At 42.2% G+C, this 17,841-nt stretch overlaps 1 protein-coding gene across 1 annotated transcript in view; it reads right to left on the reverse strand.

The window, feature by feature from the left end:
• The window catches only part of NSD2 (nuclear receptor binding SET domain protein 2), a 162,061-nt gene that overhangs the window by 62,795 nt on the left and 81,425 nt on the right, over nucleotides 1–17,841 (reverse strand). Inside the window, exons 6-9 of the mRNA XM_082252839.1 lie at nucleotides 11,014–11,158; nucleotides 5,865–5,942; nucleotides 4,311–4,411; nucleotides 473–548 (exon numbers count right to left, since the gene is read on the reverse strand). Coding sequence (XP_082108965.1) covers nucleotides 473–548; nucleotides 4,311–4,411; nucleotides 5,865–5,942; nucleotides 11,014–11,158 — 400 coding nt within the window. The remainder of the gene's footprint in view (nucleotides 1–472; nucleotides 549–4,310; nucleotides 4,412–5,864; nucleotides 5,943–11,013; nucleotides 11,159–17,841) is intronic.

Below are 17,841 nucleotides of genomic sequence, written 5' to 3' on the forward strand. Positions count from 1 at the left end.
TAACCGATGGGCAAAGGGAGCCAGTGGGCGACTTCACAGCTTTGGGAATTCACAGCCATTGTAAAGCACTCCTTACACAGAAGCGCTGTAACTATCCCCCCAGGAGCAGATCAATAAAAAGTACTCAAGCACTTTTCTTAATACAGGTTTTACAGCATAGGTAGATATGGGGGTGGGGGCAGCGGTTTTAATAACACTTATAATTTCCAGGGAAGAAAAAAAGCAGGCTCTTTTACAGATGTTGAACCAGACTCTTGGACCAGCAGAGGTCAGGAAAGGAGCACCCCCAACCCCTGCTTAACATTAATCCCTCACTAAATATGAGTTCCCCCCGCCCCCCATTAAACACCCAAAGACCAAATCCTACCTCTACACATTAGGTAAGCAAAAAAAATTAGAAATAAAAGTAATGGAATCCCACTTTAGCTTAGCACCATCTACATTGAGTGCATAGCATGAGCATTTTTATTACCTGGCTGGGCCTTTACAGGGGCACGTTCTCTGCCTCTACATGATTTTGAAGACTTCTCATTACTGCTTTCCACCTGCTAAAGAGGGGGGGGGGGGGGGGGGGGGGACAAAATGAAGCAGAGGATGACAATTTACTAATGATCACTAAGCATATGTAAACACAAACTCAAAATGCTGGAAACGGACAATTAAGAACAAAAAAGGTGTGGCTTGTATTATAGATGTGTGTCCTGTACACACATATTCAATGAAGCTGGATGTTGAAAAATGGAAAAAAAAAAATGAATCATTTAGACGAAATCGCCTTCCAGACTTGTACAAAAACAAATCCTTGGCTGCCATCTAGTGGAAGACTTGCAAAAGCCGAACACTTCCAAAAGAAACGCATGCCATCTAAAGCAGGAAGTGCTATGACGTTGCACGGCTGCAGGGTAATTTGGATGGATGAACGTGGGGAAAGAAAAAGAGGGGGGGGGGGTGGACTAAAGACCAATGAGAGATGCCCTCAAAATGAATTAAGTCAATTTCGTTGTCTCTAATGAACCAGTTAAGCGCTGTATAGGCTTTGGGACAGTAACAGGGAAGGCACCTCATTAGAAATGGAGAGGTACTATTCTGCTTTATTATTCTGACTTCATTAAACACAGAAGGAATGTGTGCGAGGCAGTAGATGGCTTCATATACACTTGTATAGCAGGCAGATTTGCAGGGATTCCGTTAGGCATGGTAGAATAGCTGCAATGTTGGTCACATGTACACCAGATGACGTATCACTGCTGCACTTTCTTCATGACAGTGGACAAAATAAACGTGTAATTTTTACAGCTGACACTTTCAGAGTACCAATTCATTACTCTAGAACAGTGGTTCTCAAATCCGGTCCTCGGGACCCACCAACAGGCCAGGTTTGCAAGATAACTAAATTACATCACAGGTGATCTCATTTGCTTCTCAGTGATTGCAGTATTCTAGTCTGCATCCCCCAAGGTAATACTTAAAATCTGGCCTGTTAGTGGGTCCCGAGGACCGGAGTTGAGAACCACTGCTCTAGAAAGGGGGTCTGCAAAACTATGGCCCTCCAGTTGTTCACAAACTACAATTCCCATCATGCCTAGTCATGTCTGTGAATGTCAGTTTTACAATGCCTCATTGAATGAATGTGTAGTTCCACAACAGCTGGAGGGCCGTAGTTTGGATATCCCTGCTCTGGAACATGGTTGCGACACAGGGAGCCCATAAACCAACTGCTTTGTTCAATACTCACCATATAACTTAAGGTTTAGCCTAGGAAACTACAAAATTCCAGGTTACTCCACTGATCAGAGCGTATACAGTCTTATAATTCCTTAAATAGCTACAGAGCCACATGAAGAATATCTTATCAATATACAACTGGGAGGTCTATTTTATGCCAGTATTTAGTTCTTCAAGTGGCGAGTGAACACGCCTTTTAAACAAAGCTGCAACCTTCCTTCCTGAGAGAATAAATCAGGCTGATGCTGACCCAGACTTCACTACTACGTCAATACCTGGAACAGTCATGCAGACCAAAAATTTTTTTAAGCAATGAGATTTTTAGATTAAGAAAAGCATGAGTGCCAGGTAACTAGCATTTCTATGAAGCCTATTGCTCCCATGACAGAGCTGGAAAGGGCAGCAGAAATGTGTAGAGCTATATTATGGCACTTTTCCACTGAAAGTACCGGCTCGGCTCTACTCGGCCCGGTTTGCTTTCCCACTGCTGGTACCGCATGGTATGGAGTTTGAACGGTTCGGTACGGTTTTCTTTTCCACTAAAGTAGAACTAAAGTTAAGTGGGTGGGATAACAACGGGGTGGGTGGGATTCTCTGACCAATTAGTGGCTAGTAGTGACTGCATGCAAAGGATTGTGGGATATGGTACGGGGTATGGAACCTCTTGGAACCACAACTAAGGTGGTACTGTTTTTGAGAGCCGTACCATTCGGTTCCATGCAGTGGAAAAGCGCCGCTGTACCGAACCGTTCCGACACCGTACCATGCGGTACCAGCAGTGGAAAAGCACAAAAGCGAGCCGAACCGTTCGGTTCCATGCAGTAGAAAAGCGCCATTAGTACTTCTAGACCCTGACCCGAGTTTTCACTGTGGTTCCATATTGTGATAAAAAAAAAAAATAATTAGAAAAGCTTACATGCCATTAAATCTCAATTCACTTTTTTTTCCGCAATTAGTGAATGTAATGCAGCACATATGTCCTTTCTAGGAATTGGGGGGAGGGGGGTTCAAATTCTAATTATTAAATTGGTGCAATATGAGGCCAGAAACAACAGAGAAGCTCTTGCCCATTCACTACTGTAACAAAAAATAAAATGTATGGATGGGGGGGGGGGGGGCGAGGGGATTGAGGTGAAGGGTCACTTATGGCAGTTCTGTGTTGCTCACAGAAAACAGATTTTAGAAGTAATTTTTTTGCAATGCATATTTTTTTTTTATTATTATTATTATGTTCACATGGATGAATGCCCAATCCTCAGTACAAATGCTGAGAAGCCGAAATATATATGTAATGTATTGACTGTTTAGCGTTCAGTTATGTTGAAATACTGACCTTTTTGTAATTGTTACTTTAGAACATGTTTCATACAGAAGACACTGTACATCCGATAATATACCACACTGCTGGGTAGAACTTAGCCTTGAAGACCGTTATTAATTTACAAGCAATTCATATGGGTTGATTTAGTAAAACTGGAGAGTGCAAAATCTGGCGCGGCTCTGCATAGAAATCAGCTTCCAGGTTTTTTTTTGCCAAAGATTAAATTTAAGTTAGAAACTGATTGGCTACCATGCACCGCTGCACCAGATTTTGCACTCTCCAGTTTTGGTAAATCAACCCCAGTGTCTAAGGCTACGTTTTTTTACCGCGATTTACAGGCGTTTTTAGATTGAATAGAGACCAATCGAAAACGCCTGTAATCTGCCCAAAAAGAAGCTCATGTACTTTTTTCAGCGTCGGGCGTTTTGCTCACAGCGTCAAAACGCTCAGATGTGAACAGGGGCCATTGACATGAATAGGATTGGTCTTGTTGGGCGTTTTGAGAGCTGATCCTAGAGCAGAAAAACTCCCCAAAAACACCTACATGTGAACAGAGCCTTAAGTCTGATACACGCTATTCTTTTTTTTTTTTTCCTTTTTCAACCCAGCAGGCTGAACGTAAAAAAAACCCGAGAAGCTCAGGAGGAGCTAGCGGTTTTAACTATGCGATGTTGGTACATCGATCTCCCCCAGAGTACACCGATTGACTGCCAGTGCTGATCGGCTTTCCACTATGCCCGATTAACAGAAGCCAGATGTTAGACCAGCTTCTGTTGAACTGGCTGCTGTACACAATGGCTGAATGTTGTCCAGTTTCTGTTGAACCAGCCAGCCAGCTTAATAGCCTTTAGATGCATAAAGCACTTCAATAGGGAAAAGATGCGTCCTTTTCCAGTCAAATCGTTTTTTTATTCTTCATCAAATACTTGTAAAAGTAAAGCAGGGATGCGACTAGTAACTATGAGTGACAAACATGATACAAGAAGCAGGTTTTGAAGCATTTGCAAAAGCAAAGATTACCATACACTTCAAAGAGATTGTTACAACGTGGGCCTTCCCTGCAAAGGAATACTATCTCGGTCTACACTGGTTAATTTACAGGCATAATAGAAATGTTGCACTGCAAACTTATGTATTTCGTTTTTCCTACAAGGGAAAACTGAATACAATGGAATCTATGTACAGGCAGGCTGGAAGAGTTAGAGCTGGCCTTAGCTACAATGTTAGTAATAGCAGGTAATGAAGCAAACATGGATTTCTTTACCTTCTGACTGTGGGTCCTGAGTCTCTTCCTGGGGCCTTCTTCATCGTCGGTAAGCTTGCTGTCCATCTTTGTGTGGTTTCCTGTATTTCCATGCAATCTACCTTTAGGGGGGGAGGGTGTGAAATGTGTGTGAAAAGACCCAGGAATATTGTTGCTACCCTAATTGGGGTTAACATCTAAACCATACATCCCACACCCTTCTCTTCTATAAAACAATTATTGGCAAACCATTAGTGGAGAGGACATGAGGTTAACTGGAATCTATTTAACAATAAGAAATAGCTGGATGTTTGCCTTTATTGGTTCTTGCCATCAGAAACGTGACAGATTTTATTTACTGGCTGCTACTGGTTACTGTGCTTTATATACGATGCCTTAAAAATAAAAAATAAACTGCTTTGTATAGCATGCATAAAGACAGCACTTTACCAACACAGAGTAAAAGGTCAATTCTTTTATTTATTGCTGGCTCATATTAACCATTAACTTTATGAAAACATAACATTTGTAAATATATGATGCACAGCGTACAATGAATCACATTTTTCCTTCTTGTATTACTATAATTCAGCTGAATGTGACTGCGCTATGACACTTGAGGTTGTTACCTCTGCTTGTGTCACTTTGTGTACCTCCCCTCCCCCCACCCCCCAACACCGTGCAACACCACTGTTTTAACTCCATGTACCAAACAAATGAAATGGATAGTTTATTACGTTGAAATGATGCAGTCTGGATGGATTTGCCTGTACATAAGACTGTTCATGTCCTGGTAACCACTGTGCTGTTTCTTCCAATAACAACAGGACTGCACATTTAAAGATTAGGCCCGCACAGACATTTCTTGTTTTTGGATGGATATTGCCATGAGGAATCACACGCTGATTTGCAGGAACGAGGTGGTGAAATCTCACAACCAAAGTCCTAAGCTCTGTTCTCCACCTAGGCGTAGGGGTGAGCAAAAAAAAAAAAAAATAGTGGCGAGAGGTTAGAATTGGGAGCTCAAGACCCCAATCTCCTGCAGAAACATTAGGAGACACCTGGTGACTCAAAGCAACATCCACCCAAAATTTACCAGTTCCGAGTGGACACTGTAAAAACAAAAAAGTATTTACAAAAGTTGTCTTGGAAATGAAGTTCTCTTCTTGAGAAACAAATGAGGTATGATGCTTAGGATTACGAGCATGTTGTTCTTGTAATCACATGTAGTAGAGGTCTGCACTGTTAGAATTACAAGCTAATAGGGTGTTCAACAATTAACAGTACTAGAGACAAGCTAACAAGTCTAGCTTTAACTGGCAGGAAAGAGAATCTGATATAAAGGCTGCACAACAAAGCACATGGAACTGAACACATGAGATCATTGATTAACATTACATGCAGTACGTCTTGTCTTCCCAGGAAAAAAAAGGAGAAAAATTATTATCACTACACCTATAATGTATTCAAGAAGCCATTATTCCCACAAAGAGGTTTCTTTTACATGAACTTATTCTGTAGCAAATATTTAAAAAAAAAAAAAAAAAAAAAGTGGACAACAGGAATTTCATTTACTTCTTGATCTCGATCTCCTCTTTGGCGACTCTTGAAATGTGTTCCTCTTGATTTCCCCTGCGTCCTTCGGAGTTGAACCTTGAGGAATACAGAAGGGTTGTTTTGTTTTTTATTCACGGTTCCCCATTCAAAATCGGTATCCAATTATTCCATAATAAATTCTTATACACAGGATTGTCGCTGTGCCAATGAAGGGAGAGGAGTGTTTGCAGTACCGTACACAAAACATGGCCACTGAAGATCATGTGTGATACAGAAATTGGTCTGCATCTCCCCAATAGTTTCAGGATTTGCTTGGCAAAGCTGAGAAGAATCCAAATAATGATTTCTGTTGTCAGCGGATGAGCAACTTTTGTTTTTTTTTTTTTTTTTGTTTTTTTAATATAGCCTGGAATACTGGGGGGGGGGGGGGGAACACTTCTATAGGGACGGAAGTAGTTCTCAACAGTGGCTGTGGACCTGAATGCTGTAATATTTACACCATAAACATTAGGTTGGTAACAAAGCTTTTGGGATGGGTCATTAAAAAAAAAAAAAAAAAAAAAAAGGTTCGGACATAAAAAGCCAATTCATAAAACAACCTACTGGCTGAGTTCAGAGAAATTGAATCTGGTTCTGCACAGCTTCACTGCAAGGTAAATTGTCCTACATGCAGTTCCAAATTCAGGCAATTGTATTTGCTATAGGCTTCGGAAAAAGATGTATTGTTTAACAATAGATTCCCTTTAAAAAAAAAAGGGGGGGGGGGATATTGAATTTTCAGAGGAACCAGGCCTGGACTTATGAATTTTTCTAAATGAGCCACAACAGCCCTTCCCTACAAAATGACCGGATGAGACACTTAACTGGAACTCCAAGCAAGAATCTAAACACATTTAAAATACTCATAAGTGAACAGCCTTTACCATCAAAAAATAGTTAAATTCTGTTCTGGGGAGTTTTCCGATTCTTTCCTGTGTGTTCAATCCATAATCAAAAGCCCCATACACACGTACCGATTGTCGGCCGAACGATCAGCCGTCTTTTGTTGGTTGAAATGTGCTCTAGACTTGCACTGGACTTTTGTCGGCCAACAACAACCAACTGCAGAAGTGATGTCATGTTCTGGTCTACTTTCCATGTGTTTTTTCTTCTCTGAGCATGCCCAGTCTTGCTCATCTGGCTTTTGTCGGCCGAAATCTGTACTGACTGACGAACAATCGGCCGTTCTTTGTTGGCCAACAAAAATTTTTATAGCCTGCACACCAGATTTTGTTCGGCCAAAAAGTCGCAGTCGGTTGTTGGAAGCATCATACTAACAAGCCGACAATCTGCCGATCGGACGTTGGCTGAATATTTACGGCCGACAATCGGTACGTGTGTACAGGCCTTTAGACAAGCATAACATTGGCATTGAAAAAGAAAGAATTGAATGGAAAAAAAAAAAAAAAAAAAGGTTCAATAAATGTGCATTTTTTTTGGGGCGCCTGTAAAGCATTGCAGGTCTCCTGCAGACCTTTCAGTGTATCTGTGTGTCCGTACATCTTGTATAAGTAAGCACATACACTGACAGGAAGAATCAATGAACTAGCACATCCTCGTGGTAGTTCATTGAGAACTACAAGCCGTCCGATGTCGAGGCTCGCCGTTCATTCACACACAGAGCCTCATACGGCTGATCTAAATTAAAAAAGTGACAGCAAATATGGGGAACTCCTACTGCTGCCAAAGGGCAGGAAGGGGAGGAGACAAACCAGGCAGCGGCTGCAGGATTGGAAACAGGTTCAATATTCCACCCTAAAAGCAGGTGTAACATTGTTCCCAAATGTAAACCTATCCTGTAAACATGTCCCTGACACCCCTGTGCAATGCTATACATCCTGGCTGGCACCCAGAAGGGGAGGTGTGTAGTGGAGGATAATATGTATAAAGTTTTTTTACTTAAATGTTAATGGATACACATTTAGTTGTTTGGAGTTTAACTTTGGTGTACACGAAACTAACAGCACTATTGTTTCTGCAGCCTTTATAGAAATAGAGCTTCCCAAGATGTATCTAATTAGTACTTCAGTCCTTTGTTTTACACCATGGGAAAAGCCTAGCTGAAATGTTTTTTTTATTATTATGTACCCTGGAATTTTTGTTTGCCCTTTGTTTTAAGTTCCCCCACACCATCTAAAATATTTAAAGAAGTACACACACACACACACACAATATATATATAATATATATATATATATATATATATATATATATATATATATATATATATATATATATATATATATATATATATATATACACACACTCGTGAAAACAAAGCCCGTAAGAAATACCACAAAGTCACGTGGGAAAATCTGTCCACATTCCAATAAAGTGCTCAGGTGAAAATGCTGGAAAACAGAGAAGGAATCAAAGAAGTCCAGATGCCAGTAGTGACCAATGTGACAAGCCCACCAACACAGTTAAAGATATTGTGCTTACCAGAGGTTATGGACTCAGGTACCATATAGTAAATGGGTCATGCAGGCAGGGATAATCCCTACCAGAAGTGTGGTGACATATTTCGATTAAAGATTCCAGAGTCATTGGGTCTCTTTATAATTGTGGATTATCCCTGCCTGCATGACCCATTTACTATATGGTACCTGGGTCCATAACCTATGGTAAGTGCAATATCTTCAATCTTGGTGGTGAGTTTGTCCCACTGGTGACTACTGGCATCTGGACAGCTTTGGGTCCTCATCAGATTTCCACCTGAGCACTTGGTCAGAATGTGTATTTACTTTTACATTTTCCCACTTTGACTTTGTGACTTTAGTTTTTCACAAATGTTTATATACAGATATTCTAGGTATGTATGATAAGTCTATATCCAGCGCTGCACTTATATGTTTTATATGTACACACTTTTTCATTGATTGTAGTGCTAGCAGCTTTTTGATTTTTGTTTGTTAGCGCGGTGTCATTCTTTATATATATAGTAGTAGGCAGCGCCAAAAAAAAAAAAAAGTCTGCCAAGGGCTGGGAATGCTGTAGGTCAGTCAGTGCTAATCTCATTCATGCTGCTCTGGGTATTTTTAGTTCAAAATTTAAAAGTGATCTTGAGAGTCCTAGTATAAGAGCTTGGAGGCTAAAATATAAATGCTACTTATTGAGCTGCTAATCCAATGCCAAAATTCTGCACCTCATCAGAATCTCATCTACAATGCTAAACATGCTGTTTAAATACTTTTATCTAAACTGTATAATCTCCTGAAGAACCTGTCCATCTGTTTAGCGGATAATGATATCTGTCATGCAACCCATGTGCCCCCCCCCCCCCCTTTGTTGGCACACCCATGCTAGAGCTCCAGTGCCATCATTTATTTTCCACACATTATACCCAAGCACCAAACATAAGGCCCCTTTCAGATGGGGAAAACTCCATTCAGCAGATCTACCTGCTCAGCGGGAAATCTGTTTGCTGATCCCAGCTGAGCAGTTGGGATGACAGGTCTGTGTCCGCTTCGCCATTCAGAGTGGACACCAACAAATCTCGCTCTTCTCTATTGGGCAGTCGGATGGAAACCAACTGCCCGTCCATTTCTATCTGACAGTTATCTGATCAGATTGACAAATGGGGAACAGAACCCCAGATCCGTTTTTTTTTTTTTTAGCAGACCGAAAGCTGGCAGGTGAAAGCAGACATGTCCACTGACATCCACTACCCCCATGGAGAACAATGGATGGTTCAATCTGGTCCGCCTGGAAAATGGACAGGCGGACCCGATTAGTCCTCTGGTGTGAAAGGGGCCTTAACCACATTACACTTTTTGACTGTATTACCATGATCTTTTTTATAAGCTTAATAACAAAATACTTACATGTAATTTGTATGTGGAGAGTGACAGGTATTTTTTTTTTTCCCTCAGAGTTCAAAAAAATAAAAATAGGAGAAGGTGGTGGTTATGAATGAGCAAATCCACACAGTCTACTCTAGTGAATATTACATACTGATTTGTGGGAATTATAAGCTTTAAATAGTTGCATATCCATTTCACGGAGAAATGGTGTTTAGGTTTCTGTAAATCTAAAAAAATGTAGGTGAGAAAATCATCTTGTAATGACTCATTGTAGTAAACAAACCTGTCATTTTTTGGATGAATGGGACATTTCCAGATTTTAACTGCACAACACAAGTTATCTGGGGCATTAAAATGTCTGCTGCAAAAGCGAGGCCAGTTTTCAGAAGCAAAAACGTAACAGTTATCCAATGTACACATTAAATTTTTAGTTAATTATACTTCCAGTATACAAAAATATACTTGTATGGCCATTTTTTTTTTTAATCCATATATGATGCAGCATGTAAAAATTATTAAACGCACCGTTTTTTGCATGTTACAACCCCAAAGTCCCACTTTAAGGCTCCATTCACACTTGGATGTCCAAAATGACAGTCGCACAATTCACAAAACAAGTCGCAGCCTATCATTTTCAATGGAACCGGGTAAAATTGATGGAACTTAAATTCGCAGGTGACTTTGAAAAGGTGTCGGGCTACTTTGATGCGACTTTGGTCCAGAGAATGTAAAGACGGATCAAAGTCGCTCCAAAGTCTCACTGGAAATTGTGCGACTTTGGAGATGCACGAATGTGAAAGGAGCCTAAATGTATAGCTGAACTAACAAATGTTTTTGTATACCTGCCTGGAGTTCCACTTTAGTGTATAACAAACTGATAACAAAACTTATCACAAAAGGGGCCTGAGGATACTATGCAGCCTATGCCTCAATATTCCTAACTTAAGCATGTTACATACTGCATTGTCGTGCCATCTGAGAATGATCATCACCTGTGACTATGGACTACTCCTACACCCAATCTGGTAGCTTGGCTTAACGCATATTGAGGTAAAAGCAGAGTAAACATGGGGGGTATGGGGGAAAAAAAAGTTTTTCCACAATGGCTTTGTTAATAGAAACCTATTCTTCACCTGTTACTTAAGGGATAAAAAGGGAGAGGAACCACAGTAATCACAGACTGGGCTAATAAGTGTATAAATATGGGTTAACTGGTTCAAAGAAGAAGAAAAAAAAAAAAAAAAAAAAAAAAACGGGTCATTTCCCCATTAAAACCTCAAGTGATATTAAAATGCCTTAGAGTACATTGTGGCTATGATGTTTACCAGAGTCTTCTTCAGATTTAGGAGAGGTGAGAATGGCAAACTTTGTATTATAGCGAGCTTTTTGTTTATCACTGAGCATGTTCCACTGTGACTCAAGCAGTTCTTCAATCTCTTCACTGGAAGCATCTGGGTGTTCACTGATCACCTGGGAAAATAATGGAATATCTCTCAGATTCAGGTAAGCAATAACACTGTATCCATCCATATGTACAGAACTCTTTCCATAATATACAGTAAACCCTCAGCAGATCACACAAACCAACAAGGTCAACTAAAGGTGCTTAAAGTGCATTTAAACCCCAACAATTAACTTATTTGCTCCTGTCCCTTTAAAGCACGAGATAAAGCACAGTTTTACTTCCATGGTAATTGTCCCTCTCCATGTTGTACAATACCTGATCCTGCCTGTTCCTGTCTTCCCCAACTAACCATGTTTATAATGGCTGCTGATCTCAAATACAGTGGTCAGTTTACATGCCTCCGTCATCTTGCTCTCTCTTGTGAGTCTCTGCAAATCCCCCCTCCTCCCTCAGTTCCGTAGTCAAAGTGAGCAGATCTCCTCTCTGCCCCTCTCCTCTCCAGAGGTGCGCTTCCTACGGTGCGTAAGGGTGCACTTTGAGCTCAGGGGTGCCAGACACAAGAATGGGAAGAACTTCCAGGTTAAACTAGTAGGATAAGGAAACCTGCACATCTGAGGCAGTCAATCTGGGTGCTAAAAGGGGGTGGTGTCATCACCAAGGATTGCCTGGTGTGGGGAAAAAACTGTCAGAAGAAATAGATGCAGATTGCAGGGGAAAGAAAGCTGCCTGAAATCACCCTATGTACCATGAATTGAGCCAAGTACACTTAACCACTTCCATACCAGGGCCATAGTAAAATGACGCCGGCAGGAAGTGCTCCTCGATCCTGGGGGCGCGCATGGCGGCGATGATCCCTCAGACCGAGCCCATCGCCGATCAAGGTAAACAGCCAATAAAATTGGCTGTTCACCACATGATCGGCTGTGTCCGATCACATGAGCGGCTCCAGTGCGAGCCGCTCGTTCTCTCCGCAATGCGCGCCCCCCGGGGGGCACGCAGCGCGGTGATGAGGCTCATCCCTCGGACAGAGCCCATCCCTGATCTAGGAAAAGAGCCAATGAAATTGGCCTTTTCTTACCACGTGACAGAATGTCAACAGAGAACACGGTAACTAGCTGTCACCGTGTTCTCCTCCTCACACACTGCTCCTGTGTGAGGAGGAGATTGCGGTAACAGCTAGTTACCGATCATAGTGCACCCCAAAAACACACTGATTGCGCCCCCCCCCCCCAATAAAGATGACCTATCACTAGCCCATCAGAGTACCGGTCACCAGCCCATCAGGTACTCTGACGACAGGTAATCAGGTACTTGGATGACAGGTACTTTGAGTACCTGTCATCAGAGTACCCGAGTACCTGTCATCAGAGTACCTATCTGTATCAAGCCAATCAGGGTATCCGAGTACCTATCTGCAGCCCGATAAGAGTATCCGAGTACCTGTCTCCAGCCCATTAGAGTACCCGAATAACTCTCTGCAGCCCATCATAGTACCCAAGTACCTCTCTGTAGCCCATCAGAGTACCCGAGTACCTGTCTCCAGCCCAGGGTGCCCGAGTACCTATCTGCACCCCATCAGAATACCCAAGTACCTCTCTGAAGCTCATCAGAGTACCTTTCTTTAGCCGATCAGTGTACCCGAGTACCTATCTGCAGCCCATGCCTCCTAGATTATGTCTTGAGGAGTTTGCTTTCCAAAATAGGGTCATTTTGTGGGGGTTTCCATTGTCTTTGTGTTCCAGGGCCTTCAAAAGTGTGATAGGTTGTAATGAAATTATATGTGTAATTTATGCTCCTATAACACCCGACGGTGCTCCTTGCATTTTGGGCCTCTGTATGTGGCTATGCTGTGACAAATTCCCACATATGTGGTATCGCCATACTCAGGAGGAGTAGCAGAATGTATTTTGGGGTGTCATGCAAGACAAGGACAGCCTGGTCCTTGGAGTTAAATAAATTGGTTTGCCCAGATACGATACAGATTTGCCCTAGATGACAGAATGTTGAAATTGCAGATTCCTGAAAAGAACTCACTATAAGTAGGCTACCACCAGACCCAAGACTCTAACAAATGTCAGAGTCAATGGACTGCAGCACACAACTTAACCACCCATATACCGCAATATAGCCAAAAGACAGCTACAGCGCAGCTCTTGTTCTGTTCTGGACATCCTCCCCGAACACACCCCCAGTGTTCTTTTGTACATAGCTTATAACAGATCAAAGCTTATAACAGATCAAAGTAAAGGCCAATCACAGTGGACCTTTACCATGTGATCAGCTGAGTCTAATCACAGCAGATCGCATGCAAACAAACTTTCCGGTTATCGGCATTCCTTTATTCCCTTGCTGTCAGCGTGAGGAAAGGAAAGCTGATAACTGGCAAAGCTGACATGGCATATTTACACTATAACCCAGTGCCCAGTATATCCGTGCAGCCCCATCAGTATAAAAGAACAATTACTTTTTTGCTAAAATTTTATAAGAAAAACTTTTTCTCTTTAAATATTTTTGGTCTTTCTTCATTTGTTTAGCAAAAAATAAAAAACCCATTGGCGATAAAAGTTCCTTTGGGAACATGTTACATGTTTCACCCGTTTTTAGGGTGCTCTTTTTCCCAGTGGCAGCAGAACAGGGAGAAGCTCCCCATACTAGCTGTAACTTTTTATAAACAACGCAGCCGTGCGGGGCTCCACCAACTTACATAATTTACACACAGAGCTCTGTGTATGAGTGAACTACAAGTCCCAACATCAGACGTGAACCTATATGTCAAGGAGGGCTTTTAGGGAGATTTGGCTGAGAGATAAGCTCCAACCACATGCAAGAGATAAGGTCTCTTGCATGTGGTTGGAAGAACCAAATTGCGTTTCCACTTGGAAGTTAGGAACAAATCAAAACCCCTTTCACAAGGGGTGGCCTCCATTTTGATCATCGGTCCGGTGATCAGAGCAGAGCGGATTACAAGTCAACATCTGCCCAATTTATGCAGAGCAGACACGGACCGAGCCTGCTATGCTCCATGGGCGACTGGGTGTAAAACAGACTCCAATCTGATCCCCTTAGACAAAGGACTGATCCCCTTCATTTTTTTAGCGAACCAGATCAGACGTAGGCAGGTTTAAACAGACAAGTTCATTTACAGCCGCCAGCCCATAGGTATAAAGGTTCGCCTGAAAAACTGACAACCGGCCCTAATCCGACCCTTCGTGTGAAGAGGGCCTAAAGCAAAAAGAGACACTTCCATTAAATAAACCCGTGGAGAGGACTTGCACATTTGTTTCTTAAGTTTTACCAGGAAGAAGAGTACTTCCTGGTAGCATCCTTGATGACATGCAGATTTGCTCAGCAGAGATGATGTCCCTCAAAGCCAAACAGAGTTTTTTGCAGTCCAGCACTACAGTTACAGAGACCTGTGCATATGTACTAATGCAGGGCAGAAGACATTACAGATAAAAGTTCAGAGCCAGAGACATTTGAACTATGCGATTGATGATTTCAAGGTCAATGTCAGATCCAAAAAAAAAAAAAAAACATCTCAAGCTTAGGGGTGGTGGAAGTCTCACTGGAAAGCTCATGCGAGACCTAAATGACTGGTTATCAGAAAGTTTCCACAGCTAATGGCGTGGATGTGGCTAGAACCACAGGCAGTCAGGAACTAGCACATTTGTGACCTCTGGGTTTAGCGCCAGGAAGAGGCTGTGTCTGCGACAGTCTTACATGATGACCATACCAAAAGACTACTTCCAAGAGGGTAGCATGCAGACAGGATCAAGCTAGGAAGCAAGGATTCCGTTCTTTAGCCTGGGAAGCTGGTAGAAATTGTCAAGACAGGAAAGGTTGAGTGGCTGGTGATGACTAAGTGTCACTATAGGCAGGCAGTAAGAACAGATCAGGGATTCTTGTTCCACATCTCTTGTAACCGGAGCAGCAAGATGCTTCTCCAGTGGAACCGACTGTTCATGGGGGAATTGAGCTATGGTCTTTCCTTCCACCCATGGTGGAAGGAAATAAAATAGAATCATGTATGAGGCTGCTTACTGTAAGTGAAATGATGCAAAAGGAAATCATTTTTGAAAGCAGATACAGCTCTACCTTGAGGCTCGGTTCACATTCCTTCTGACTGATACCATTTAGGAGCCTGTACAAGGAGGCTGAAACACCCAAGCCAGACCAAAGAAGTGCAGGAACCTTTTCTAAAGTCGGAGCAAAGTGTGTATGTGTAGTATCAGTTAAGATAGCTCTCATAGGGAAACCTGGAATCTGACATGTCATGCGACCTGAGGTCTTACAAGTCAGATCCCATGACAAAGCAGTATGAACCGAACCTTAAAATCAGAAGGTATAATTAGACTAATGGAAAAACCCTTCAATCTCCTGATAAAACACTTTCACCACTCAATGCACATTGGAAGATATGTCATAAATATGTCATAACTTCCTGAGAGACATTACTCCACAAACCAGTCTAAATTCCATCTCTCCTGTATTTGCTACGTAAAGTATAGACCAAACTAACATGCTTATCAAGACACAAAGCAATTACTGCACTACTGGCAATTTTTGAGACGGTCTTATGTGACGACTTAATCCCTACAAGGTCAACCAAAGTGCATTAACCAGTTAAGCCCCAGAAGATTTTACCCCCTTCCTGACCAGGGCCTATTTTACGATTCGGCACTGCATGATTTTAACAGACAACTGCGCGGTCGTGCGACGCTGTACCTAAACGAATTTGGCGTCCTTTTTTCCCACAAATAGAGTTTTCCTATGGTGGCATTTGATCACCTGTGTGATTAAATCATGCGCTATAAACAGAAAAAGAGCATCAATTTAACATTTTAGGCCAATTTTTTTTTACCATATGTTTGGTTTAAAAAAACAAAATTAAAAAAAAAAAAAAAAAAAGCGTATTTTGGTTTGCGCAAAAGTTATTGCATTTACTAACAAAGCGAAAGATTTTTGTTGTTTTTTTAACGCTTAATGGCGGCGATCTGCGATTTTTTTTTGCGAGACTGCGACATTGGAGGCGGACAGATCGGACCCTTGACTGACACTTGGGGTTACCAGTGACATTACTACAGTAATCAGTGCTATACATATGCACTGTTACTGTAAAAATCACACTGGCAGTGAAGGGGTTAACTTTTGAGAGGGAGGGGTTAAGTGTGTCCCTAGGGGCGTGTTTCTAACTGTGATTGGCTGTGGCTTGATGTGTAAGAGCAGTGATCAACGGTCCTACATAGTAGAACCGTTTGATCACCATTCTTACACGGGAGACTGACAGGCGGCTTTGTTTACACTAACCGCCTGCCTTTCTCCCGCTGTCACGGACGATCAGGACCGCCGGGCACACACACGCGGGGGGGGGCCAGGGAGGTCCGTGACCGAGCGGCGCACGCTCGCTCCCAAAACCCTTACAGGCTAGCGACGTAGCCCTACGTCGCTTTGCCTGTGGAGGGGCTGACTGCCGATGTAAATAGTCGTGTGGCAGTCGGCAAGTGGTTTAAAAAAAAAAAAAAAAAAAACACATCCTGAAAAGCAAGGCATTATTAAACATATGCTCCAGCTTCGTATTAAAAATAATTACATAATAAGCTCTCTAAAAGATCGATGTAGGTTGCCAAAGTGAAACACAAAAAGGTGCCCTAGGACTGGAACCCCCACAGCAAAAACTTATTTACGCCTGCAAGCTGGCCTGAACCTCTTTCTTCAAGCTGTAGAACACTCTGACCGATTGACACACTACAAAAATATTTTCAAAGAAATCTCAGAGCCCATTCACACTAACACGACTTGTGAGGCGACTTGTTTAGCCCCAGGTCACTTGACATAACAAAAGCAATGGTAATCAGTGCAGTGTTAATTGGCACTACTGAAGTCGCTCCGACTTCAGAAAAGGGTCCTGTACTACTTTGAGGCGACTTGTGATCCGACTGTCCCATATACTTCAATGGGAGTCGCCTCCTTATCTTAATTGAAGCGACTTGTTAATCAGACTTTCCAGGAAGAAGAAAGAGATTAGCCAGGCATTCCCCACAGACAAAGTCGCAAAAGTCTCTTCCCAAGTCTCTTCCCAAGTCTCTTCCCAAGTCTCTTCCCAAGTCTCTTCCCAAGTCTCTTCCCAAGTCTCTTCCCAAGTCTCTTCCCAAGTCTCTTCCCAAGTCTCTTCCCAAGTCTCTTCCCAAGTCTCTTCCCAAGTCTCGGGGCGACTTTCTGGTCGTGGTAGTGTGAACCGGCTCTCATCCTTCCAAGTGTGGACACTATATACAATGCCATCCAATGCCAAATGCCCCTGATTGGATACATTCCAGAATAGCCCCATTTTCCAATAAAGAAATAGAACGTACAGATCTTGGGACAGCACACTGTTCCAGGTTCCCTTGAACACGAATGTATAAAGAAGCTATGCATTTAGGCATACGACGAGTCAAGAGATCAGAGTTTACTTTGGCTGATCATCTTCTTCAGCAAAGTGCCTATGGCCATCACTGAACAGAGCCCACGAACAGCAGCAGAGCATTTTATTACTCATTACCCATGAGACCAAGAATGTCAGCATGGAGTGAAAGGACTAGACAGTCCTGTGCTCTCCATTCCCAGATAGGATAAAGTCAACTAAACATAATTTGTTCCATTTGGTCTGGTGCTGCTGTATAGTTCTGAAAGTTTATGTCCATTTTGTCATGTTTTGGGACTTTGAAAATGTACAGGGGGGAAAAAAAAAAAAAAAAAAAAAAAAAAAAAA

The sequence above is a fragment of the Pelophylax lessonae genome (assembly GCF_965119305.1).
Source record: "Pelophylax lessonae genome assembly, chromosome: 1".
NCBI lineage: Eukaryota > Metazoa > Chordata > Amphibia > Anura > Ranidae > Pelophylax > Pelophylax lessonae.